General features: G+C 39.7%; 2 protein-coding genes across 35 annotated transcripts in view; one reads left to right on the forward strand and one right to left on the reverse strand.

Moving 5' to 3' along the window:
- The window catches only part of LOC119741060 (supervillin-like), an 85,872-nt gene extending 77,593 nt beyond the window's left edge, over nt 1–8,279 (forward strand). The window contains exons 33-35 of the mRNA XM_038216707.1: nt 383–504; nt 1,951–2,106; nt 3,328–8,279. Coding sequence (XP_038072635.1) covers nt 383–504; nt 1,951–2,106; nt 3,328–3,414 — 365 coding nt within the window. The 3' untranslated portion in view covers nt 3,415–8,279. The remainder of the gene's footprint in view (nt 1–382; nt 505–1,950; nt 2,107–3,327) is intronic.
- A 1,777-nt stretch (nt 8,280–10,056) lies between these two features.
- Nucleotides 10,057–25,158, reverse strand: part of LOC119741056 — a 37,859-nt gene continuing 22,757 nt past the window's right edge. For all 34 annotated transcript variants that reach the window (XM_038216705.1, XM_038216695.1, XM_038216673.1 and 31 more), the window contains 13 exons: nt 24,829–25,030; nt 24,007–24,441; nt 22,296–22,579; nt 20,491–20,644; nt 19,004–19,201; nt 17,806–18,036; nt 16,783–17,009; nt 16,128–16,326; nt 15,383–15,427; nt 14,542–14,639; nt 13,666–13,889; nt 11,720–11,841; nt 10,057–10,705 (listed from right to left, as the gene is read on the reverse strand). In XM_038216705.1, coding sequence (XP_038072633.1) covers nt 10,689–10,705; nt 11,720–11,841; nt 13,666–13,889; nt 14,542–14,639; nt 15,383–15,427; nt 16,128–16,326; nt 16,783–17,009; nt 17,806–18,036; nt 19,004–19,201; nt 20,491–20,644; nt 22,296–22,579; nt 24,007–24,441; nt 24,829–25,030 — 2,436 coding nt within the window. In that variant the 3' untranslated portion in view covers nt 10,057–10,688. The remainder of the gene's footprint in view (nt 10,706–11,719; nt 11,842–13,665; nt 13,890–14,541; nt 14,640–15,382; nt 15,428–16,127; nt 16,327–16,782; nt 17,010–17,805; nt 18,037–19,003; nt 19,202–20,490; nt 20,645–22,295; nt 22,580–24,006; nt 24,442–24,828; nt 25,031–25,158) is intronic.

The following is a 25,158-nucleotide window of genomic DNA, read 5'->3' on the forward strand; positions in this document are numbered from 1 at the left end:
AACATACGCTGGCAACATTTTTCTCACATTTTGCATCACATGTGTGATTTTTTTTCTTGGATTGGTTCACTTTGAATGGTACATGCTTTTGTCGTTTTTAAGCTCATATTTCAAGCAGAAATTCTCAAAATAGTTTCTAGTTATTTAACGGCTTAACCCATTACTCTCTGTAGTGCCCGAAACTGCCATAGCACTCTGTGGTTTTATTGATTCCTCAGTAAATAAATACAATGTAATACAATGTAATACAATGTTGTGTTCATCTATTTGTAATCAACGTTTTGTGAAATACTTTTTGCGCCGAGAAGTGTTGTTAGCTTTGGTTTTGATATTAGTCGAGTCAGACTTTTCCATGAAGTCTTTTTGTTTTCTTGTTACACAGAGAAACGGAGCAAGAACCCACCCAAAGCGTACTTGGTGTACGCGGGCCTGGAGCCCTTGACATTCATCAACTTGTTCCCCTGGTGGAGAATCGACGACCATGTAGCTGAAATCAACAAGAAGGTAGGTGGACTGTGGATCCAGAGATTAAGAGTTGTGGTCAATTCTGCAGAAGTCAATCACAAGTCAATCGCAAGTCATCACAAGTCATCAAAAGTCAATCGCAAGTCATCACAAGTCATCACAAGTCATCACAAGTCAATCACAAGTCAATCACAAGTCAATCACAGGTCAACTAGTAAGTCAAGTGAACAAGGTATTTAAATGACTTATGAATTGACTTGTCATTTACTTGCGATTTGGCTTGTGATTGACTTGTGATTTGATTGTGAATTGACTGGGCCCGATTTCATAGCGCTGCTTAACAGTTAGCAGAAAAGTTGTGCTTACTACAGCGGAAAATCATGCTGCTGCTTAAGCACTATTTCATATGACGTTGACGTGCCAGCGGTTATGCACATGGAGATTGCTATTGTTACGTCACTGATTTAAGCAACTTTTTTCCTCTGGGGTTAAGCGTGCTTTTGCTGTGCTTACTGCTTACGGTCTCCATGCAATAGGTTGAGGCTCTGTTGGCACAAAATTGGCTGTTCAGGAGTGTTATGAAATGGGGCCTTAGTGATTTGAAATTTGTTTTGACGTGTGGACACAAGTCCAACTCTGCTGACATCATTACGCTTTGTTGGTTGCTGTTTTAATGTCTTAAGAGGGCCAGAAACCCAGACACGGCAATTTGTATAAACTATCGGTCAAGCCAGAATATTTTTTTTCCACAGTTTCAATTCCAGTAAGCACACAGTCAGGCTTGGTGATATGTTCAAAGAGTTGATGAACTCCCTAAATGTTATCCAAATTAAGCCTTTCAGTTACTAGAGCCTCAAACCAGCCTCGACTCCAGGGGCGCGTGCTCGTTCCTTACACTAACCCCTGGCTGTGATGATGACGTAAATGACACTGAATGGCTATTCACAGCGTACTGCGCGGGCATTTCGAAGATTGCACGCCGGGCGCGCCCATAATGCGCTCGCGCTCGCGTGCTTAGCTTTGCACGTAACGTCACGTACGAAAAAAAAATTATGATTCAAAAGTCGCGAAGCCTGTACGATATGGATTATGTCAGCCGTGTTTTTCGCTAAAAAAAACCATGTATCTGTGGTTGTAAAGGCACGAAAGTGGGTACGTACATTTAATACAAATCTTTGCTAATTAACACAACGTCCAAACGTTGTGTTTGAAAGGATTGATTCTTCGAAATCACAACTTTTAACATTTTAAAGATGGCGGCCGGCACGTAAAACGGATAAACTGCAGCCCTAATTATAATGTACCGTATTTTGGCACATTTAAATTGCACAATTCCAGGGGTTACGATCGCGCAAGGCATGATGGGAAACAACATGGCACAGCAAGATCGTACCCACGGGGCTCGAGGTTGGCCTCAAACCTCTTGATGAGTCTTGTTAATTTTCATCATTGGTTTGTTTTTTTGTGGTTGTTGTTTTTCTACAGGATGGGAAAAGCGGTGACCATGCTGTTCTGGTCAGCGAAGTCTTACAGAAACTAACCAAAGCCCAGTACACGTTTGCCGAGCTGCAACAGAAGCCACTGCCAGACGGGGTGGACCCCCTCAAACTAGAAACCTACCTCTCTGAAGAAGAATTCAAGGTGAGAAAAGTGGTGTACTTTGGAAAATGGAGTCCTGTTAGGGGGTATTTTCAAAAATTGGGCAGAAAACGTGAGAACATTTGAGGAAACTTTTAGAAGTTGTAAGAAATGTTGTTTACTCAAAAAAGTTTTGAAATGAATTTGTATACAAAATATATTTTGTGCAAATATCCATGCATCTGAACTGTATAAAACATAAAACACCCTCTTTTTTTGGGGGGGGGGGTGTTTTGAATTATTTTAAAAGTGATTTTGTGCTGGTCCCAGAGAGCCAGCCTAGTGTACGCTTTATACATATCTGACTGACGGTCATATTCTACTTAGGCTGATGAAGAGAGCTCCAGCCGATTTCACGAAAAAGTGCGTAGCTTGCGCCATGCGTAGACTTGTGCAACAAATTTGTTGCACAGCTGCGTAATAAACTTACCTTCGATTTCACGAGACTTGGAGTACTGCGCAATGTTTTAAATAATCTAAACATCTTGGACGAGGATAATAACAGCATTTACGACGGCTGTTTGTGTATGATTTTGTTCATTCGCGAAACAGTCGTTGAATCACCTCAGCCCGCCATTTGAAATTAATTTTGTCCGACTTTCTTCGGATTCGTGTGGCAAAGTCCGAGTGTTTTGTGTCAACCTTGATAAGTTGTGAAACAACAGGCGTCACGGCTTTCACCATTTGCTGGTAAAATAAGTCATTTTCAGTTGCTACGCGATTGCGCAAGTTATGCCATAATTTGTTGTGCAATTCGCAGACTTACACACTATGGAACTTTCGTGAAATTGTCATGACTGAAATGTTGCAAAAGTTACGCAATAAATTGTGGCGCAAGTGGATTTATGCCATTGCGTACAGTTTCGTGAAATCGGCTGCTGGGCAGTGCTACCGTATAGTATTGCCCCATAATGGGGACCAGATAGATAAACAATTCTAGTGAATAGCCATTCTAAGTAGAATTGAAAGGATTTTGTGCAATGTGAAACCAGCTTTACTGAATTGCCTAGTCTTGTTTAGTCTTTTTTCTGAAGTTGTTAGTTTTTTTAATTGAGAGGTATATTGTCTCATATTTAGAGAACATGGAATGACCATCATATATCTCATTGTAGTTTTATAATAAAGGCAGTAATGTAATCTGTCAAATGAAAGGATAAACTGTAAAGTTACTTCTAATTGGAAGTCATCTTGAGCTCAACACTGTGCATTCTTTGCTATCCGCAGGAGAAACTAAACATGGGAAGGGAGGAATTCTACAAGATACCACCGTGGAAGCAACTCAAGATCAAGAAGGAAGTTGGTTTGTTTTAACCACGGCACCTCCCTGCGTGTGGGAGTTTTAAAAGTTTGTGCAGGATCACTGACAAGTATGAGTGGTTAGCTCCGAGAACTTTGGAACCGCTTGAAGAAACACATCTGCAATTTGGGACAGTTTTGAAGATATGATGCTGGATTTCTCAGCTTTGGAAAGCCGCAAATCTGTCATCAATAGACTGCCATGGAAGGAGTGACATCTGCGGGCCAGGATTGATAGATCTCTGCATCACAGCCATATTCTAGTTGTGTGCTATGGTTCTGCAGGGATAAACATGAGTAGACGTGCATTCATTGTTAATGGATTCAAATACATGTATCAAAAAGATCTTAAAAGATGGCTGCGCAGTGCAGTGGACCTGTTAGCCTGAGAGCGTGTCCACTCCTTGGGCTTTTTCCCCCAGATCTTGGGAATTTAGGCCAGGGCTTGGGAACATTTCGTTGAGCCTTGTGAATGTTTGTGCATTGAGAACACACAAAAGTATGGATTTGTGAATGCGCAGAATGTTAATTGAAGCATTTTAAGAGCCCCATTCACATACGGTCTGTACTGCTATTCTGATACATAATCCTGGGAGATCTTGGGAAATCTTGGGAATTTTTCAGCGGTCATCTTGGGATTTCAAAATTGATGAGTGGCCACTCTGGCCTGTTGCAGTCGTATCCCGTATGGTGTATCAGGCAGTGCCTCTATTTTGATGAGCTCTCTGTCAACCTGAGGTTTATTAAAGGCATATAGAATCATTTGCATTTGTTCCGATAACTTTTGAATTATGGTCAAAATTCTTACTAGGTTTAAAGATCGTAGTGGTACTAAACACCCTGTGAAATCTTCCGGTCTGGTTTGCTGTCATGTAGAAGAAATCCAGAAAAATGTCGGAGATTTCCAACGATCAGTCAATTGACTGATTTTTGGAAATAGAGAGTGCTATGGATGAAATTGTGTTTCGTAATCAAAAAGTTGTGCATGCTTTTCACTGTTTTCTTGAAAAGTGTCAAATCCACCGAGCTGAAATTTCACTAGTTTAGGTTTTTGAACATTTGTCTTTTCATTTTGAGTGGTGTTATAAACAATGCATGATTGAAGCAAATGATCCTATATGTCTCTAGGTTACCGGATCAAGTCATTAATTTAAGAGACCGACATTCCATTTTTGGAGTAACGGCAATTAAAGTGTGAATGTCTATTCCAGAAACACTTACTGCTTTTCATTGCACAAAACTTGAAACTCATTTTCTGTACATATGTACCATACCTATGTATCCATTCTCATTTGTTTCTCCGTTTTTCATGGTATTGAAGTCGGTCATTTGCAATAGGTTTTTACTGGGTATGGCAGTGGGGACACCTGCCCATCACCCCACATCCCCATGGCTGTGACAGTCCTGTTTAGATAACGATGTAGTACCTTGAGCACCAACTCTAGTGGATATGTGGGCTTTATCAATCCACATTACAGTAGACGAATCTGGTGAGAGCGTTGAAATGCTTGAGGGTGCCCTACTATTTTAGGTCACTGTGGTGTACCGGATGAGTCCGTGGAAATCAACACGAAATAAGGGGTTTCCGTCCAAATTTCCTGAATTATTATGTTTCTGGTTTTAAAAAAGGACAATTTTGGAAGAGAAATGAGAGTAAAGTGCAAGCACCAGTGCACCCATACTTGTTCCGTAGTTGTGGGGATTACACATGTGTTGTTCCGTAGTATTATAGGGACCGAATACGCTATGGTAGAAAGTCCCCAGAACTCGGTCATGGTTTTCATAACAATAAAAACCTTCGCCATAACGCGGTGACAGCCCGCCCTACACAACACATGCACAAATGCACCATAGTCATGAGACCCGTCCACACTATCCAAAGTCTCTTTTTATGGGCCTGGGTCCAACATGTAGATTTCTGGAACCTCATTCCTACTACTAAGAATCCAAAATGGCTTGTACACAGGTCCCAGATGTAAGTGTGAACGGTATGCCTTACCTATCCACGTTCAATGGGACCTGGTTCTGTTTACCGTGGAACCGTGTTGATTTCATTCAACAAGGGTAGGCGAGATGATAGTGTGTAAAGGCTCATGATTCTGTCATTGGAGGGCCGCATTGCCAGAATCGTCTGTAGGGACAAGTACTGCGATAATTCAAATTGATTTTTTTGAGCCTTGAGAAACTCGCTCCAAAACAAACTGTTTGACCATAATATGCAGGAAAATGTATACTGCAGTGATGGAAAGCACAGTGAGTTTGATCTTACGGTGACATGGGTGGCTAGTGTGTAAAGGTCTCGCCTTTTACTTGTGATGCCCAATTCAATTCCCGGCACGGACCATGTGTGAGTAGAGTTGTTCAACGATTCTCTCCTGTGCCTCAAGAGTTTTTCTGCAGGCTCTCTGGTTTTCCTCCTGCAAAAATGCAACACTTCTGATATCTGGCATGGGTCGTATGGCTGATGCTTATTAAAGGCCCCTTTACATGCAAGCTGCTGGACTACGTTGTAGCTGGTCCTTCACAATTCAGCTTCTCAGCTGCTAGTAAGGATGATTAGCCCCCAAAATTAATTAATTACAAACTCCTCCGTTTTCAATTCTAAATCAATGGTATGTTTCCTTTTTTAAGCTAGAAGTACTGCCTGCAATCACATTAGAAATGTGCTGTAATGTAATGTACATATACACAGGAGGGTTGGTAGATGTATTACCTAATGTTTTAGCGGACATTCGTGTACTATGAACAATTTCACAATTCTTAACGAATTTTGTGAGTCTTACAATTGATATTTCCTAACAACAAAAAAATGTAAATAATCTATGTAAAAAAGAGAGGAAGCTAATATGTGAGATTGTGTTTATTAATTCCATAATATTGTCATTGAGAAAGAGGGAAGCGGTACGCGATGAGTTGTTGAATGAGTGGGAATTGTAAAGAATTATGTAACTTCCTATAAGTACTGGTATAATAACATATCAAGCGTGGTGTAGGATTCCTGTATATGTAGTTATTTAGCAGTGTAGAATTCTCTAACAACTCTCTCTTTAGGTTTCGGACCAGTGCAATGAAGGGGCAGAGTACGTAGCTTATTTATTAACACATGTATGCATTGGTGAACTTTTGGCCTGTTGAGAAATTTGGTGTTTCTTCACAATTTTTTGGATACAAGGGTTGAAAATATATCGTTGTGTGACGATGATGAAGTTTAAAAGGAATGTTAACTCTGGTAACGTAAAAAACACATAACTGCCTGAAACAAATATAATGAGTTGTAATTTTGTGTACTTTTCATACAAATATTTGGAATCAAATTTGATGTGTAGGGTTTTTTTTTGGGGGGGGGGGTGTCAAGAAGTAAACCTAATGTGCCAAACCAAATGTCATCAGTAACCGTGGTAATAATGTATAACTGTTGGTATAATTATATTGATTGCTTACTGTGACTTATGTGTATTACAACCTCATTCAATCACAATATCCTGACATTGTTGAGATTATCTACGGATGTCGCTAAATGTCTCCAAAAGTCAGAACATTGCCCAAAACATACGGAGAAATTTCTTTTGATAATTTTTGATAATCAACACGTCTTGGAAGACTTATTTATGGTTTCGGTGAGGCAGGGATAAAACCACTGCCAAAAAAATAAACAGCACGAGGTTGAACAATGTATTTTTGATTGGGCTGAGATTTCCTCAAATCTTCATTTAACTCGAACTCCCTAGGCATTTTTGCTAGGATGCAACCTCAATCCTGCAAAATCCTACAGTTGCCTTCATGTAAAAATGGCATACAGCCTCAATCCTGCAAAATCAATCGTTATTTCTTGAGTGTGTTCCTTGGAGGGGTGACCACTGCCTCAAACCTGCAAAATACCCTGGCCATCATTGTCAATATGTTGAGGCAGAGCCTGTGACATCCTGGAGCAGTGCAGAGGATTTCTAAGTACAATCTAGGCCTAAATTTAAGCACGGCTGAGCATAAACAACACAAGGTCCGGCCCAAGACCTTGACACAGTGCCTCCTTCAAAATCAGCCACACATTTTTTGCCATATAGCCTCAATCCTGCAAAATCCTCCATTTTGCAAAGAGGAGTTGGGAAGGTTTGGGTTAAGTCCCACACATGAACATGACTCTTGAAGCATGTTGTGCACTTTATAATATATGCACTTTACAATTTCTGTATTAAATACTATAATTTATGAAAAGTGCCTTGTTTTACGAAGCACATAACCCAGCACAAAGTCAAAAATGGAATCCTCAAAGTCTGCAACAGTATGGGGAAACGCAGTGTTTGTTGACATGTATAAGAATCTTTTCATCAAATCCATACCTGCAGTAACAGAAATAGATGTGTAACCTTATAATCTATGTGTTTTGTATAAATCATGAAAATGAAACTGCCCATGCATTTGTAAATTCCAGTTTGATACCACAACTTTTGTTAACTCCTTTATAAATAACTGTCTAAGAGATTCTTCTGATGATTTATCAAATTTGTAATTTCGGTGTAATGTGTGACTCTTTTGTGTAATTTATCACGATGCAAATTAAGGCTAGTAATTGAAATATTAACACCATTTGATATTGTTGAATCAAAGATTTCTGATTTATTATACAATCGTTACAATTCCTAGAAGTGATGACGTTTTAGATTTTTAGGCAGTGGTACTTTGAGCTTGTAGTTCATGTATAAGTCAGTTTTAATAAGGGAAAAAGGGACAGAAACATCTTGATCATTCAAAATGTCATTTGGAGCTTTGTTCTCACCTTCGGAAACTAAGTTTGAAAAGGAAACATTGTTTCATTTAAACCTTAATTAAAAATGATTGAAAAACACAAATTTCTGAAATACTAATAAATGTTTGGGAATTAATACTCGAGTGAGGCGTGATGTTACTACTGCAAAAGCTTTAACTCGTCAGTAGGTCTTCAATATTGGGTGAAACTTGATCATTTTTCATTATCAATTTTGTGAAGTTGTTGTAGTTCTGAAAGTATTTTCTGATGAACCAATTTTAAAGGGACGCCTTTCTCAACAAAAAAAAATCTCTTGGAATGTTATCTTGTTGCCTTATGACTGTTGGGTTAAGAAAAGGGAAACATTATCTTATTATTCTTCACTTGAAATTGCCCAAAATTGTGGCAGTCTTGAGATCTGAATTTCCAATGCTCTGGCTTGCTGCAGAAACCGGGATAAATTTTAGGACGATTGATGCAAAATTAAAATCATCCATTAAAAACGCAATCTTATCAGCTGTCTAAGAAATCAGACTGTTTTCCTTTGAACTGTTGTGATTAAACAGTTAGATAATCAGGGTTGCTGGTTAATTGTTTATTTTGTATAGGTTATGCAATGACTAAATCAAAGCAAGATTTGTAGTTGTTCCCCTCATGAATTATCATATTGTTCAGTTTTCATTCCGCCAATATTTTTCTTTTCACTGTATGTGACGTCAAATCTTCAAATTTTTTTTATTGTACCAGGATTCATATGTGTATTTATTAAAATACATGTAGTTGCAATGTTATGTGCCCGTTAATTCATGCAATTTGTGAAGACATTAATGCAAAACCTTGTCCTTTTTTTTCTTCTTTTTTTTGCGGTGTGGGGGGGGGGAGGGGGTTCCATTCATTTATACAATTTATCAGTCGCGTGGGGTAGTATTTTTAACACAGTTGGTGCCACAGAAATCATCAGTGATGAACATCAATGAAGCAGCCTTTGTAAATAAGTTTTAAAACTGTCAATGCTAATGAATATTTTGGTGAACATCATGGAAATCCAAGGTTTATTGCAGTCCAATGAAAAGGTCTTACGGTAAATGAGTGAAAGCTACAGCATGTGCACAAAATGCAATGGAAAACTAATACTTACAACCAATTCAGATCAAAGTTGTTTTTGTTTTTAATTTGGTCCTATTTCCCCCTTTTTTTTGGGGGGGGGGAAGAATGGGTGGTTGTTTTTGTGTTAACACTTGTTCTGTTCCGGAATGGGGGGGGGGGGGCAACGTGGGTATACTTGTACACATTGCTTGAAACAAACGCCATCTTGAAATCCACGAAGGAATAATCATTAGTATGGTTGTCAATTGGCCTGGTGTGATTAATGTGACACAACTCAACTTTAATGAAATAAATACAAAATAATGTCTTCCCCGTCCCCTTTGAAAACAACCTGTGCTAAACTGTGCGTGAATCATAGTACTTACTAACAATATTATATAGAACCACCTTTATTCCTAGGTTTAGCTTCTATCAGTATCTTTTCACCATTTTTTTAACACCTTGTTAAGTTCTTTACGTATCATTTGTTTATATAGCAAAATTGTTAATTGGACAATTAACTTTCTAGACTAATGATTGAGAGTGGAATTTATATATGAAATTGTTATTAATAAACATCATGATTTACAAAACAACAGAATTACTCCTGTGTTATTTGTGTGTTAATATGCTGTATGAACGCGGTTGCCTTGTGTTTGTATGGTGATGGTATATGTTTTAAAACTTTTTTCCATTCTTTAAACTTCAAAAGATGGTTTGTTTTTTTCAAAAGCCCAATTAAAAGTAAAATTTCATAACACCAGTCTCATTTTTGCAGCTTGGACTTGTACACACATTATCAATAAAAGGGCTACATGACAAAGATGTTTCATGTCAATTGGTTTATTCAGTCATACATTTCAATCAGACCAGAACAAAAGGGTAGGACATTATTTGTGGACTTCTTCAATGCTCTATATGCTTGTTGAGCCAAGGATCCAAACATAACGATTTGAGTTTGTGCACTTGGCTTCAAAATGGTCGTTGAAATGTTCAGAACTAAAATCAAACCTTCCTATTGTAGTAAGTAGATGTAGTGGGAGCCGTGTCATGCGAGGAATAGGTCAATGTGAACGGCATGTCGGTTCTATCCTGGTAAGTATAATCACATATTGCACATATAAAAGGAACTGATGTTGGTAAAACATTTGATATATGTCAGTTCTTAAAATGAACAAATTATCGGGAATTTTTTGGTAAGTTGAGAAGGCATAATGACATATGAATGCCATTATTGTTTTGTGGTAAAATATTTATTTTACTGCACCTTTCTGTATTCTGTTTAACACGTTATCAATATTGCCTTCATATCACATTAAGTACTTGGTAAACAGATAGTGGTATTCCAACTAGTACACAACTAAACTTGGTATGATTGGTATGATTGGAAAAACAAACTCCTCCTGTGCTGTTAAGATGTAAGGATTCCTATAACCTCAAGATGGTGTGGACGAGACCCTTATGGCAGTAGGGAGTCTGCAAAAGAGAGAAATTTTAAAAACAAATTATGTCGGCAACCTTTAGTGATTGACACCATTAGAAAAACCCTAGAAAGAGAGTTCTCTTTTTTATGTGAACATGTTTATTTCCGGTTTGGAGTCTGGACACTGAAAATCAGCGTCCAGTCTTAAACACTATGTTTAAGACTGGTTTACAGTGTTTAATAACAGCCAAGCACCTATTTATTCCTATTCATAAACACATTTTCGGTCAAGCAATCAAAACTTTTCGGGCCAAAAGTTAAAGCAAGTCAAAGATTATATATTTCCAACGATTTTTGTTCAATAAATTTATATGTTTTTCGAAACACCTCTCTAGCTATGTTATGATACGTCCTGCTCCCGAGTAGTTGTAAACAACTTGCTATTCGGACATTGGCATGTACGTCGACTGTGTGCAGAACGCAGCTGCGCCGGTGAAGTGTGAATTTAGGACTATGAAATATTACTCGCTGGTAGTATTGCGCAAACCTATAAACGTGAGGATTGTGAATGTTCAACCAATAAAACGGTAAAAGGCACTGGATTTCATAGGAGCCAAAATTTCATGTGACGTGACACTGGAAAAGTGTTTGAGACCAACCAACCGGTCTTTATCAACCGTTTAAGACCGGCCACGTGACGGGCTATCGACCAATAGGAATGGGTAACTTGTTTTTTAGGTATTTATGAAAGTCGAGTAAAAGGAAGAAAGCTGCAGTAGTGGGAAAATACAAGATGGAAATCTTTTCCATAACAATTGCTAAGTTCTAGATATAAAATCGAACATCCTGCTGTTGCCTTTTAGCTCCCGAATCTTGCACAAAAGTTTATGGCCAATTTTCATTTTTGAACCATAACTTCACAAAATGACAATAAAAAGAAAAGAAAACAAACAAAGAAGGATGGTATCATCAGATATACGTACTGGTATTATAAGTATTGCATTCGTGGTATTGTCAGATAAATATGTCACCACAATATCAAATAACGACTGTACGGCTTCACTCACCAAGTCCACAGAACTTCCAGAGGCCATAGTTATGCTGGCCACCGGTGCAGTAACCGCAGTATGAGACTGGTAGAGGGTTAGGATCCTGCCAGGATAGCAGGATGTGCTGAGCACTGGAATAGCTGTATGGTAGAGGAGGGAAGAGTCAGGGTGTTAGACTGCGAAGTGTCATTTGACTGATATTTTTTTACCAAACCTAATACAAGATGAATGCAGTTTGTGTATTGTAATAATTAGTGCATTTTTATTGCGCTCTCTCCAGAACCAGCCTGTTCGAGAGCGCATTACATATGTAAGAATAAAGTAAAAAGTAAACAGATAATTAAATCAATTGCAAAAATTAGCAAAATACACACAGATAAATATCAAAACTCACAGGCAAAAATACACAATAACCATTAATTAAAAATAAAAACAACCCAGCCCCCCCCCCCCCCGAAGTCAGACGCACAGGCAGAAATTAAGAATCACTAAATGCTTGCTTAAAAAGGAAAGTCTTAAGTATAGTTTTAAAAGAACACATTGAATGTTCAATCCTGATGTTTAAGGGCAAGGCATTCCATAAACTAGGTGCTGCTGAGACAAAAGCACGATCTCCTAAAGTAGACAGCATTTTACCCTTGGGATAATCTAATAAAAATTCACTTGCAGACCTAAGACTGTAACGCTGTCAATTACGGATGGTGATTTGTTCCTGTAAATAACTTGGTGCTAGACCATGTAAACACTTAAAAACCAGCAGTAAAATCTTAAATTCAATACGAAACTTGACAGGAAGCCAATGCAATGAGCTAAGAATGGGAGTAATGTGACACCTTCGATGCGAATTCGTAACCAGCCTTGCTGCGGCATTTTGAATCCTCTGTAACTTAAACAATTGACGATCCGGCAATCCATAGAGTAAGCCATTACAATAATCCAAACGACTGGTAATAAAGGCATGGATTAAAATAGTTAGTGATTGATAAAAACTTACTGATACGTTTTATATTATGAAGATGATAGAATCCAGCGGAGCAGACTTTGTTGATGTGAGTACTCATAGACATATTTCCTTAATATTTGAGTCGAACCATGAACCTAGATTTCTAACATGACTAACTGGGACAATGCTGGTATCACCTACTAAAATGTCAGGGATATTAATTTTAGACAGCTGCTGCTTTGTACCAAGAACAATGAACTCAGTTTTGTTATCATTTAACAAAAGTCTGTCATGAAACATCCAAGACCTAATATCTTTAATGCAGTTTACCATGGCTAAAATTGACATCACACCACCCAAAACAGACACTCTTGTTTTACTATACTCTTGAGGACAATGCTTTGTGTTTCCCTTTGTCCCTGTAATATGACACTCTCCCATAGACTAAGCACACAAACTTACTACAGAGGACTGTTTCCAACAAAAGACCCAACTCCCAAACCTGAAAGGATCTGTTGTTCTCCCTTTGCGTGTCAGTCCTAATGGGTTATGTAGAACACATACAGCCTTACTGTTACTCCTTATGCTGCCCCAGCATTTTATGGTTCATTATGGTTCATTAGGTATACAAATGTATAAGTTATGCTACAAGCATGAGTGAAACATGGAATAATGTAGTTGTCTGCATGCATCACATATGCCACAAGGCCGCATTACCAAGTGGCATATGTGACACAGACGCACTACATTTTCTGCGTTCCACGAGCATGAGTGGGATAACGACTTTCAGATGGAACATGCATGCTGTAAACAAAATTTTCCACGATTATCCTAACACACTTGCATGGAGGATAAAAACCGCGTGCATCTTAGAATAGCGTGATACACAGAGTGGGATATATGGGCGTATATACGGGATATTACCACACTTGTTGCCATGGATCAACCAATCAGGATCGAGGATCTAAGTTTGCTTGAAGATAAAGTATAATGTACAAGTGCAAATGAGTCCCTGATGTACCTGATGGTGATGGTTCCGTCAGGAGAAACACCAACGTAGATATTGGTGTAGGAGTAGTAGTTCAGGACCCAAGGATGGGCAGCGTAAGCCACGGGATCGCAGCCGGCACAGCGGGCGATGGACACGCCCACACCATGGGAGGAGCCAATGATGATCTCATACATGTCCGGTAGGTTGTGGTTCTCGGCCGACAGGGCAATGTAGACGTTGGTGTATGCATAGACCTGTCAGTCAACCAAAATTGAAACCAATATGTAAACATTTCTTAAACCTCTTTTAATGATTGTTTTTTTTCCAAATGATACCATTTCAGGCAGAATAATTCCACAGGGTATTTGGTAGCAGTCCTATCTTCACTTTGAGCAAGCATTTTCTTGTTAAATTGGTCGCTATGTTTCTTGGTAATTGCAAATGTTCCTTGACAAGCTTTTCATATAGCTTTTTAGGCAATCCCTCAGGCCTGCATGTGGTACAATTTAATGTTTTATGTTTTAATGTGTTTGTTTGATAGTTTCTTGTATCGTAACTTTTGTAGTCTGTCCCTTTGATCTTCTTTCCCTGTCTAGTAATTTTTATGCAATGGAATTTCAAAACTGTCATATATTTATATATTTTAATTGTCTTGTTGCCTGAGAATTTATCTAATATATAAAAAAATAAACCGAGATTTGGATATTGTATGACATTATTTCCAGAAAGAAAATTCTGCATTTTTTCAGAAATATGAAAAATATCCCATAGTGATGAGAAACAAGGGATGGGTGATTAACCATCCTAACCATTCCCAATCTACTTGAACAGGCTGAAAATTAATGATAAATAATTTTTGGCGAACTGTAACAACTTGATTGGGAATAAAATGCCCAAATTGAATACCTGGAAATGAACAGTGTGGCTCTGCAGCAGGCCGACATTCCATATGTACTGGTACGGATCACTGCCGTACGTGTGTGCTGGAGCATACAAGTCACAGTCTGTATAGGCACATGGTTAAAAAAAGACAAGAAAGTGAGTTAATAATAATAATAATAATTTGGGTGGCTAATCATCCTTACTGGCAGCTGGTATGCTGAATTGCGAAGGACGCGGCTACAATGTGGTCGGGCCGCTGGCACGTAAAGGCGCCTATGGCTGCCGGCCACATCGACCCATATATGACCACGGAGCACAGCCTGAGATCGAAAATGTTTGATTTTTCCGGAGGGAGGAAAACCGGAGGGCCCGGAGAAAAAACCTCGTGGCACAGGAGAGAACCCTACTCACATGTGATCCGCGGCCAGGATTCGAACCGTGGTCACTTTGGTGAGAGGCGAGGGCTTTACGCACAAGCCACCCATGCCACCCTATTAAAAAGGGCACCCTTTATTCTTTGAAATATGTTTAAAAGTGCAGACTTTTCTAAGCTGCTAATTGGGCAGTATTATTGTGATGTTCTTCTCTAAGAAATAGAAATCTAAAGTCTCAATACATAAGGAAGTGCATTAAGTTTACCTATTGGCTATCATGCTTTGAATCCACAAAATAGCGCAAATAAACTGTCTTGTTTTGTTCAACAGCTGAAGCTGCGGCCAAAGATGACATCACTGTTTTGCATCAGACATGTATTTTAGCATAAAAACCCTCCAAAAACACCTAAAAACACTAAAGGATTCCACTGAAAAAAAACCAGAAAACAAATCACATATCCATTCATCAATCATAACAGAGATTCACTTACCATAATATGGTGGGTAGGTGATATGAGGTGGAAGGCCGCCATACTCTGGAAGTTACAAAAATAAAAAAAAATACATTTTTAACGGTTTTTGAGGAAATTAGGCAATGTAAGAGTTGATCACTGGAATAGTGTGAACTTTTATCTAGAGGCAAGTACGAGCAAGGACCAGTGGTTAACGAGTGGTTGGTTTGTGATGTACCTAGCGCATGCGCACTGAAGTTGAAGTGCGAATGACTCTAGTCGAACTATTGTCATGTCAACGACCGTGAGAAAATGGCAGTCCCACAATTTTTTCAACACTTGATGTTTCTGTTTATTTACACTAATAAAAGTGATTGTGTAGTTTAGAACACCTTACACAATTGCCATTATTATTGTACAATGGTGACAAAATCGTAAACTAACATGGAAAACTATGCAATGAAGATGAAATTTAACACTCTGCTTTCGTTTTTCCTCCTTTTTTTGGTGATAGTTGGTCCCCTCTTCAATTTGATATGAAAAATTGCTATTGATAACCAGCTATATCATGGTGAGACCAAACACGGTAGGCTGGTCCTGAATAGTCGACTAGACTAGTCCAACCATCGTCGACTAGCGTGCGTTTGGTCAGAGTTAGTCGAACTATGGTTAACTATAATTCTTGATCGAACTTGCCCTAGGCCTATCTTAAAAGTTTTAATTATAAAATGAGATCATAGTGCATACATGATGTATACTTCAAAGACTGATCACATAAACTCACCGACATTGCAGAAGTGCCAGTATCCAATGGCTTGATAGGAACTGGCGAAACCAAAGTACTTGATCCAGAGCTGATCAGGGTCAGTGTAGGTCAAGATGGGTTCATGGGAGCCACCCACACCTACGATGATTGTAGCATGGTGCCACCAGATCCAGAATGTACGGTACTCATAGGGAGACAGGGCACCATGCAATGCTGCCTAAATGGGTAGAATTTAGTGGAAGATACTGAATTTTTATTTTTATTCTTATATTTCAAATAACAATTTATGATTTTATTTCAAACATTCAGCTTGACTTAAGGCTGATACTTCACACAAATGTAAAACAAGTTTGATGACAGAAAACATCTGTGGCAAATTGGAGAAAGTGAAGAACGTTTGTAATCGCTGTTGGCGGCGCAATGCATATTTTTTATTCAAAGCCGTTTTTCTCAAAGTGAGGTTGGCGAAGATTGGCGGGACAGTGTTGAAGTTCCTGTGGCATGTATTTGGAATAAATTTAGCTCCAGAAATCAATTTGGTATCATTGGAAAGCCAATGATTTGCGCTTTAACATAATGTACATAACTTGAAAAGTCAAAGGTGGGGGTTTTTCCTCATTATGCTATGGCACGTCACATATTAGAATATCAGTGAGGGTTTCAAGAGTTTTACCGAAGCAACAAATTCGCCGCCGGCCTGTCTCCTCAGCAGCACCATGCTGTTGTCGTAGCCGCCAAAGATGATCTCGTACATGAGAGGGACCTGTTTATTCTCAGCCGAGAGGGCCACGTGGGCGTAGCCACTGGCTTTCACTGCGAAGGTGATGTGACTGGTCTGTAGATGACCAAAGATGAAATGCCAGGCACCGTCACCATAGGTCTGGTACTCATCATGGCAGGCTAGAAAACAAGGTGATCATAAGACAAAACAGATAATAAGCTTTCATAGGCGAGGGTAATCAACTCAATAATTGCGGGGGGGGGGGGGGAAGAAAAAAAACACAAATTAAAAAAAATCATCACGGCCCTGTATTAAAATGGAAAAAAAAACTAATTTTAGACACCCACAGGTAAAAAAAACAAGATACAATCAAATACTAAAACTAACTGGAGCAATTGTGTAGAAAAAAAATTTTTAAAGGTGAGCATGGCCAAGATCCCCCAAAAAATAAAGAAAAAAAAATTTGATCTGTTTAACTAAATAATTTAAGAAAAACCAGATAAAGAAAAAACTGATAATGCGCTTTTATAGCAAGGGTTATCAACTCAAACAATTGAAGAAAAATATGGAAAAAAAGTTAAATAAATCATCAGGGCCCTGTATTAAAAAATCCTCTAATCTTAGACTCGCAAAGGTAGAGAACAAGATACAGTCAAATACCAAAAACTTGAGAAATTGTGTAAATTTTGTTTTTAAATGGAGCCTGGCCAAGATCCCCCACCCAAAAAGAAATTCAATCTGTTTAATTAAATAATTTCACATCTACAATAATTGCATTATATGACTCTATTACACACATGTGACTCATTTGTCTTGATCTGGCCTCATGCCCCATCACTATTTCATCTGCTTTGGAGTGGACATTTTGAAACTCTTGCTTCCAGCATATTTTTTTAAGACGATGTGGTCTACCGTATTAACACATTTTAAAAAATCTATCACTGAAAGAAAAAAAGCTTCAGTCAAGTTACTCACCAACACAAGGGACGCTTGCACAGGCCGTGATGACGGCATCCGAAGACTGGGCCCACTTCTTCTGGGCGGCCGTTGAGGGCAGCAGATTGGCGCAGATGTACTTGTACTTGGCGGTGGAGCAGTCAACTCCGGTGAGGTCTAGACTGACAGTCAGTGAGGCGAATATGGACTGGATGTTGTCAGCAATGTCAAGTTTCTTCTGGGTAGCGGTCAGAATTGCCTCGGCAAAAGCTGTAACAGGCACAATTGTCATGAAAATGTCTCTAAACAGCAATTCAATATTTAGGTTTTTGCCCTTCACCGATGTATTTGTTTAAAACATTTTTTAGTTCTGTGGCATTATGCATGGGCGGGTGTGTTCAACTTTCTAAGACATATTTACGGTGTAATTCTGCAAATTCTGAGTTCATTAATACTTGTGTCCTTGGGCAAGACACCTTGTCACAATTTGAGTATTAAATCTGTGACACGTCTAGTTATCTAAGCCTCTTGAATGTTTTCCATGGTCATCACTTAAATGCATCAATTTAAAGACAACTTAACTTGAAATGTAACCTGTTCAATCAGAATTGCACAGCATTTTCTTCCTCGCCTTCCACCGCTGTGACCTGGGTTTGATTCCTGCCCCGGTCCACATGTGGATTGGGATTTCAGTCCCTGCCTGATTCCGTGGGTTTTCCCCAGAAAAATACTCTCGGGTTTTCCTCCCACCTCTAAAACTGTAATGTCTTTTCATTGTCTTCTCTCTACAGGTTTCTTCAGGCTTGCGAGCTACAGTGCCTAGGGTGCTTTTGAGGAATCCTTGGTTTCATGACCAGATATAAATAATAATAATAATCTATGCCTGTTCGGTAAAATGCAAACATGAATGGCTGTTATAGATTGACGTCAAGATGTGGCCCATTAAATTTAAGTAAATCATTTGTTTTAACTTAGGATTCACATTTATATGTGGTCGAACATTAGGTTACAATTAACTGGAGTTGGGTTTGAACTTGCAATCTATGGAACACAAATGTCTCCAGTGCTCTACAAACCAAGATACGTGTAACCAGCCCTGACTCCCAAATTGTCAACGTTCAGTGAGCATTAGTCAGAACCTTTAGATTTTGCAAATTCTTATTTTATCATTGTTAATTTCATGAGATTTACTTTGGTTTTGTTTTTTGAATGGTTGCTTCTGAAATGCAAAACTCACCGGTTGGGTAATCCCCATGCAGATTCTGTGCCAAGTAAACCATGACCAGGTACCGGTCATCCCCGGCCCAGTTCACAGGGGGCGATGAGCCAGTCGTTGGGGTGAACTTGAGGTCGAAGGTTACAGTGGTGGCACCACCGTCAACGATGTAGTGCGGGGAGGCAATGTCCAACACATTGACATTGAGTTCAACATTGGCTGAAGATAAGACAAAAAGAATTTCCACTTCCAAACTACTGCTATTTTTATGATCAATATGTGCTTTGTAAAGCCGCTTCATATTCGGTGTGAAAGCAAACGCGAACACGAATCTGTGACGTCATGGCAATTTTTTGCACCGTGAATTTGAACAAGTTTAAATTCCGGCTAATTTCGCAACAAATGTTTCCTTGCCTGAAACATCGCATTTATATTCACATGAAGTAAGAAACAGCCTTTTCTTAAAAGAACTTGAATACCTTTGCCATATTGAATTCCTAAGCTATAATGAGCTACGTGGCTCATAAATGACATTTTTTAAAGACCAGGGCCCAATTTCATAGCGCTGCTTAACAGCCGACTTTGTGCTTACCGAGCCTCCATCTATTTCATAGGGACCGTTAAGCAGTAAGCACAGCAAAAGCACGCTTAACCCCAGAGGACAACTTCGCTTAAATCAGTGACGTAACAATAGAAATCTCCATGTGCGCGCATTTGTTAGCATAAAATACCGGTAGTGCTTAAGCAGCAGCATGATTTTCTGCTATAATAAGCACAACTTTTTTGCTTACTGTTAAGCAGTGCTATGAAATTGGGCCCAGAGCCAGTGCCTTATCAATTCACAATAACAGGAGGCCATGCAGCTACTCTACATACACATTGAGAAAATATTGGTTTCATTATCGTAAATGAATGATAATAATAACAATAGAGCTCGACCGTAACTTTTGATTTCCCTAGCAAGCCGGGCTAAATAGACCCTTAACTAGCCCGTGGACCTTTTTACTAACCCACATGGGGTTTTTTTTGCAGACAAACGTTTGATACAATCCTTTTGGAACCATTTTGCCCTCATTATTTGCGAGATAGACTTCCTGTCCTTTCATCGTTGCTGTTTCCTAAGGGTAAGTAAGGAATGGTTTGACTAGCCCGCCGCTGTTTTGACTAGCATTTGGCTAGCAGGCTGCCGCTAATTTCGAGTCCTGAATAATAATCTATGCCTGTTTGGTACATTTGGCTCATTTCTTATTAAGCTCTGTTAGATTATTTCTGGACAAAAAGGTCTTTCTGCAGCAAATGTAGCCATGAAGGCAGGAGGCAGTGTAATTTTAACTGCATTAATTGGCAACCTGTGCGGTGAGAAAAGCCATGAGTACAGACTGGTCGTTTTACAATTGATGAAAAAAAAAGTGTCTGATCCAGTATGGGCACTATTCCTGTTAACAAGAGAATGGTCTCACCCACAATACAAAAAAATTATCACCACCCTGAACAGTTTAGGCACTTACGGACACAATAGATGGGTGTGCATATCTGGTTGACGGCGGTAGGGAGTTGATTCCAGTAACACCGTGCAGGGGGTGCTGGCTGGATGTTGATGCAGACATCCCAGATGGGGGTCTCGTGACAGTCAATGTATGTCAGGTCAAACTCCACGTCAACCTGAGGTGAAGACAAGAAGAAAAAAAAAGGGGGAAAAAGGGCAGGATGGTAATTGCTTCAACTGGTTAGCTCCAGTGAGTGCGAACTCAAGTTTAAATGTTTGGCAACAGATTAGTTGCTTTGACTAGGGTCCATGCACTAAAACAGTAACTTTCAGCAAACTATATGTTGAACTACAGGTATAATGCTTGACCAAATCAATAAAATTGCCACTCCTTCAAGGATTGTATGATGAAAAATTGTCTAATTGTACACAATATGTGTATAAACTCACGACTAACACAGGATTTCAAGCCGATTCAAAATTAACACAAATGCAAACACAAAACAAACTTGTGATGTGAATGGCAGCCATTCACACTGCCATTTCCAACAGTTGAATGTTTTGTTTGTTACTGCAAATGTTTCATAACATAAATTTGCTTAGTATCTGCCTTCAGATTGATATGTGAACTGGCCTTAAGGCCAGAATTTTCTGAATAAGCTCTGAAAAAGCATTGGTGAAAATGGACAGCATTTGTTATGAGCTTATGATGTGTGTGGCTAGGCAAATATTTCAACAACGATCTTGTAGGGACCAGTAAATTGGACACATCACATGCGCCTATAGGTCTCTCTCAAATGACATCATTTCCTACGGACCAGCCACGTGCTTGGCCATTTTTAACGTCAACTTGCATAACGCGCGACGGCAGCGCGTCAGATTTTGCACACGTATGTTTGGAACTTTTTCAACACTGCGCAATGCGTGCTTGATTGCGTAAAATACGCAGTTACAGTTCTCCTACAGAGATGGCCATCTTTGAGAGAGACCTATTGGGTCACGCGTATACAGCACAAAGTACACGCAATCAAATATATTATTAATGTGCACAAAGCCATAGTGTCTTTGCGTGAGCAGCATGAGCATTTGGTTTCAATGAAAATGAACTACCGTTGCATGTCACTATGAATTTCAACACCGTGAAAATATAGTTTGCAATGAAGTGCCGTGAAATCTGTTTTCACTGCCAAGTAAGCTCATTTTCAAGGTGCCAAACTGGGCCCCTCAGCAGGGGATAAGCTCACTGCAGTTTCACAGTGTTTTTACATGGGTCTTCTGGTCCAAGGGTATTCATAACTGTACAGCAGGTCCAGCTTCCGTCCACTGAAGGTGTGAAAACCACAGATTAATGGTCTGAGTGATTACAGGATTAGTGTGATTGACAGCTACACTTACTACCCAATGCCCACTGCCCAAGTACACAAAAGCTACAAAGTGTCCTCCTACAAGTATTCAACACCCTGTTTATTGTGATCACCTCGTTAAGATTGACAGGCAATGTGCCTTTTTATGAGGGGGATTAGGCCCCAAAGTTGACAAACTGCTCAACAGATTAACGCAACCACAAAGTTAATGAGCTGGGTTCCACAGGAGGCGTCAATGCATTTTCACGATGTTTTTACTTGACCTTAACATGTCCTGGTTGCGTGATGATTTTCAGGGTGATTTCACCAGATACTTTGCAATGACATCGCCGTGAAAAAAAGTCACGGTGAATTCATGTCAAACTATATATTCACTCCAAATTCACGGTGTTGAAATTCATAGATGATGGGGTAGTTGTGCAAGAAGCCCATATCAAAGATACAAAGACAGTTTAACCCTTACCTCGGCCATCATGAACTGCTGTCCGTTGGCAATCTCCTGCACTTGGAACTTCTCCAGGATGCGCCCCTGTGTGGTGGCCAGCGCGCCATTGCCTGCGGCGTCCTGTGCCAGCCAGGTGGTGATTTCGTAGCGGTCCACCCCGGTGGGGATGGCATTGATGACGTCGGCGGCCGAGGTCGTGCTCAGGAAGATGCACAGGAAGATGTTGGCAATCCCGCCGTCATGAATGATGAGACTGGTGGGCCAGTCGATGGTCAGAACATCCACGTTGATGTCCACAGATTCTGCAAAGTGTGATCGGATACCCACAAAATGAGTCTTAACCCTAACTCCCTAGGCGGTGTGCAAAATCATCTTAAAATTGGAGGATTCAGGACTGTTAGGGCTATGGGTCTGAGTTTGTTTCTTAGCTTTTGTAGTGCAATAGAAAGAACATCATGCACTTTTCTTTCTGATACCACTCTGTCTGATTGGTGCCATTCTATGCAAATTCAGGTACTCCCTCCCAGCCCTTCCCCCCACATGTCTAAATATATTTGAATATATTTTTGAATATATATACATCTGAATAAATTTGAAGATTCATGCCACAATTAATTTGATAACAAAAATCAAATGAAGTAAGATAAAGGGACAAAGTCTGGCAATATAGTGCTGTTATTAAAAAAATTAATCAGTTGAAAGCCACTATTAACCAGTTCACGCCGATATTATTTTGACAAGAATGGAACGAGGTGCTGGATTACTTTTCACTCAACCTCATGCCAGGCGTGTTATTTCCGGCCTTGCTCACTGCGAGCGGGTCGCAGACAAATATTTCTGGCCTCGCTCCCTGTGTGTTTATCTGTCATCCATTGCGAATACTGCAAAATGTTTGCTGGTATACACGTCCAGAGCCTGACCTATTTAATGGATCATTACGACCTTATGTGGGCAAAAATGTTTCTGTCCCTTCTGATTTCCATTGTGCAAAATTTGTAAGAATTAGCCCCAATACACAAGGTAGCTTTCGCAACCGCTTGTGGCCGACTCTGTTGGGTTAGGTCAAATAAGATATCACTGATTATCACTGTTTGGAATGAGTTCATGTACACCAGGAGGAATACAAGGTTTGATGAGCCAAAATCTGTTTACATTTTCATTTCTTACGCCCATTCAAGACTTGATAATTTGAAAGGCCCATGTACAGGGTGAGTCAAAAAGAAAGTTACCCAATTTGAAAAATATTTTTTAAATATTTAGCTTACTCCATTTCACACAAAAACGTATTTGGATAAAGTACATCTTATTGACTTTTAACTGTGCAAATTTCCCGTAATATTCCCAAGCTATGTCTATTTCAATAAAAAGATCACAAAACTCGGCTGTACGTCCGCCACTGATCATTTACCGTTCTACGAACCGATGAATGCCTATTGGGTACAATGAACGGTGGACGTGTAATCTGTAATACTCCCCCAGCTCAAAAGGTTCTAATGGCATTCCATGGACAGCAATAAAAATGGGTTCTTTTAGTACATTGTATAACATTCGTAACTCCTGGATCAATTTCAGTAATTCTGTTTTGAGATGAGTGGAAGAAGATGCTCCTTTCAGATATACTTAATTGGTGTTTCAAATTTAATTGCTTTTTAATTTTGGGTAACTTTCTTTTCAAGGAAATATCACAAGGAATTTACTCTTAAAGTTTCACTAAAACTGTACAACTCACCACCACAGCAGATCGGGAAGCAGCCGATGGTAACGGCATTATCCGATTGCTTCCAGACCTTGGAGGCTTCCAGGGACGGTTCAAGCTCTGCGCAGAAATGGGTGTAGATGCCCCCTGCGCAGCTGACCCCTGTCAGGTCAAGGGTCACGCTTAGGTCATTGAAGGTAGAGGCCACACCATCAGTGACATCCATGGAGTCCTGGGCTGGCGTCAGGGTCACGACCTCAGCAGCGACCTTGACCAATCCAGATGCATCTGTGGATAGGTAACCTTTGACCTCGTAGCGGTCCAATCCCGCACTGTTGACTGGCGCGGCTGAGCCGGGTGCAGGGATGAAGTCCAGGTCAAAGGTCAGATCCTGAAGGACGCCGTCGGAAATGATGGCATCAGGGGGTAGGGTCACGACCACAGAGTCCACGTTGAGTTCAACATTAGCTATAAGAGGAGGAAACAGAAGATATTGTTATTCAACCTGAGTTGTTTTTTTTTCATCTGAAAGGCTGTTTAACCAACAAACACATAAAAACTTCAAAAAATTGAACATCATCACCAGAACCAAAACTCACATGAACAGGACATCAGAAAGCAAGGCTTGAGGAAAACCTCAAAGACTCATAACTAACAAAAAAGTAGCAAGCATGCTGTAGGAAAACAGCACTTAACTGTATTTGATAAATTCCTCAACCTCAGGAAAGGAACATCAAATGACCAAACCAAAAAGACTCAATCTTAGTTTGAGTATGTAGGTTCAAATCCTAACAGAGCAAGTGGTGCTTTGAGACCTAAAGCGCTTTAAAAAACACTGCATCGTCAAAAACGTACAAGAACAGAAGATGGGAGTGCAAGCTGTGTCGACAGCTTCTGGTGACTGGCACCACGAGGTACCGCATGCATCAGACGAATCCAGGGTCACACACAGGTAGGAGTAACCGGCCTGGTTACAATCAACACCAGTCAGGTCAACCTCAAAGACAATGTTGGTGAACAGCGCTTGCTGGTTGTCGACCAGATCCATGGCTTGGACCTGTGATACAGAGGACAGAACAAAGGCAGTGAATACAACTGAATGGCTTTGGAGGAATTCGCAAGATGTAGATTTTTAACATTTGGTTTTGGCCTACACATAACTTTTTAAAAGCACTGAACATTCAG

Source organism: Patiria miniata, unplaced genomic scaffold (genome assembly GCF_015706575.1).
Source record: "Patiria miniata isolate m_02_andy unplaced genomic scaffold, ASM1570657v1 HiC_scaffold_5, whole genome shotgun sequence".
NCBI classification, from domain to species: domain Eukaryota; kingdom Metazoa; phylum Echinodermata; class Asteroidea; order Valvatida; family Asterinidae; genus Patiria; species Patiria miniata.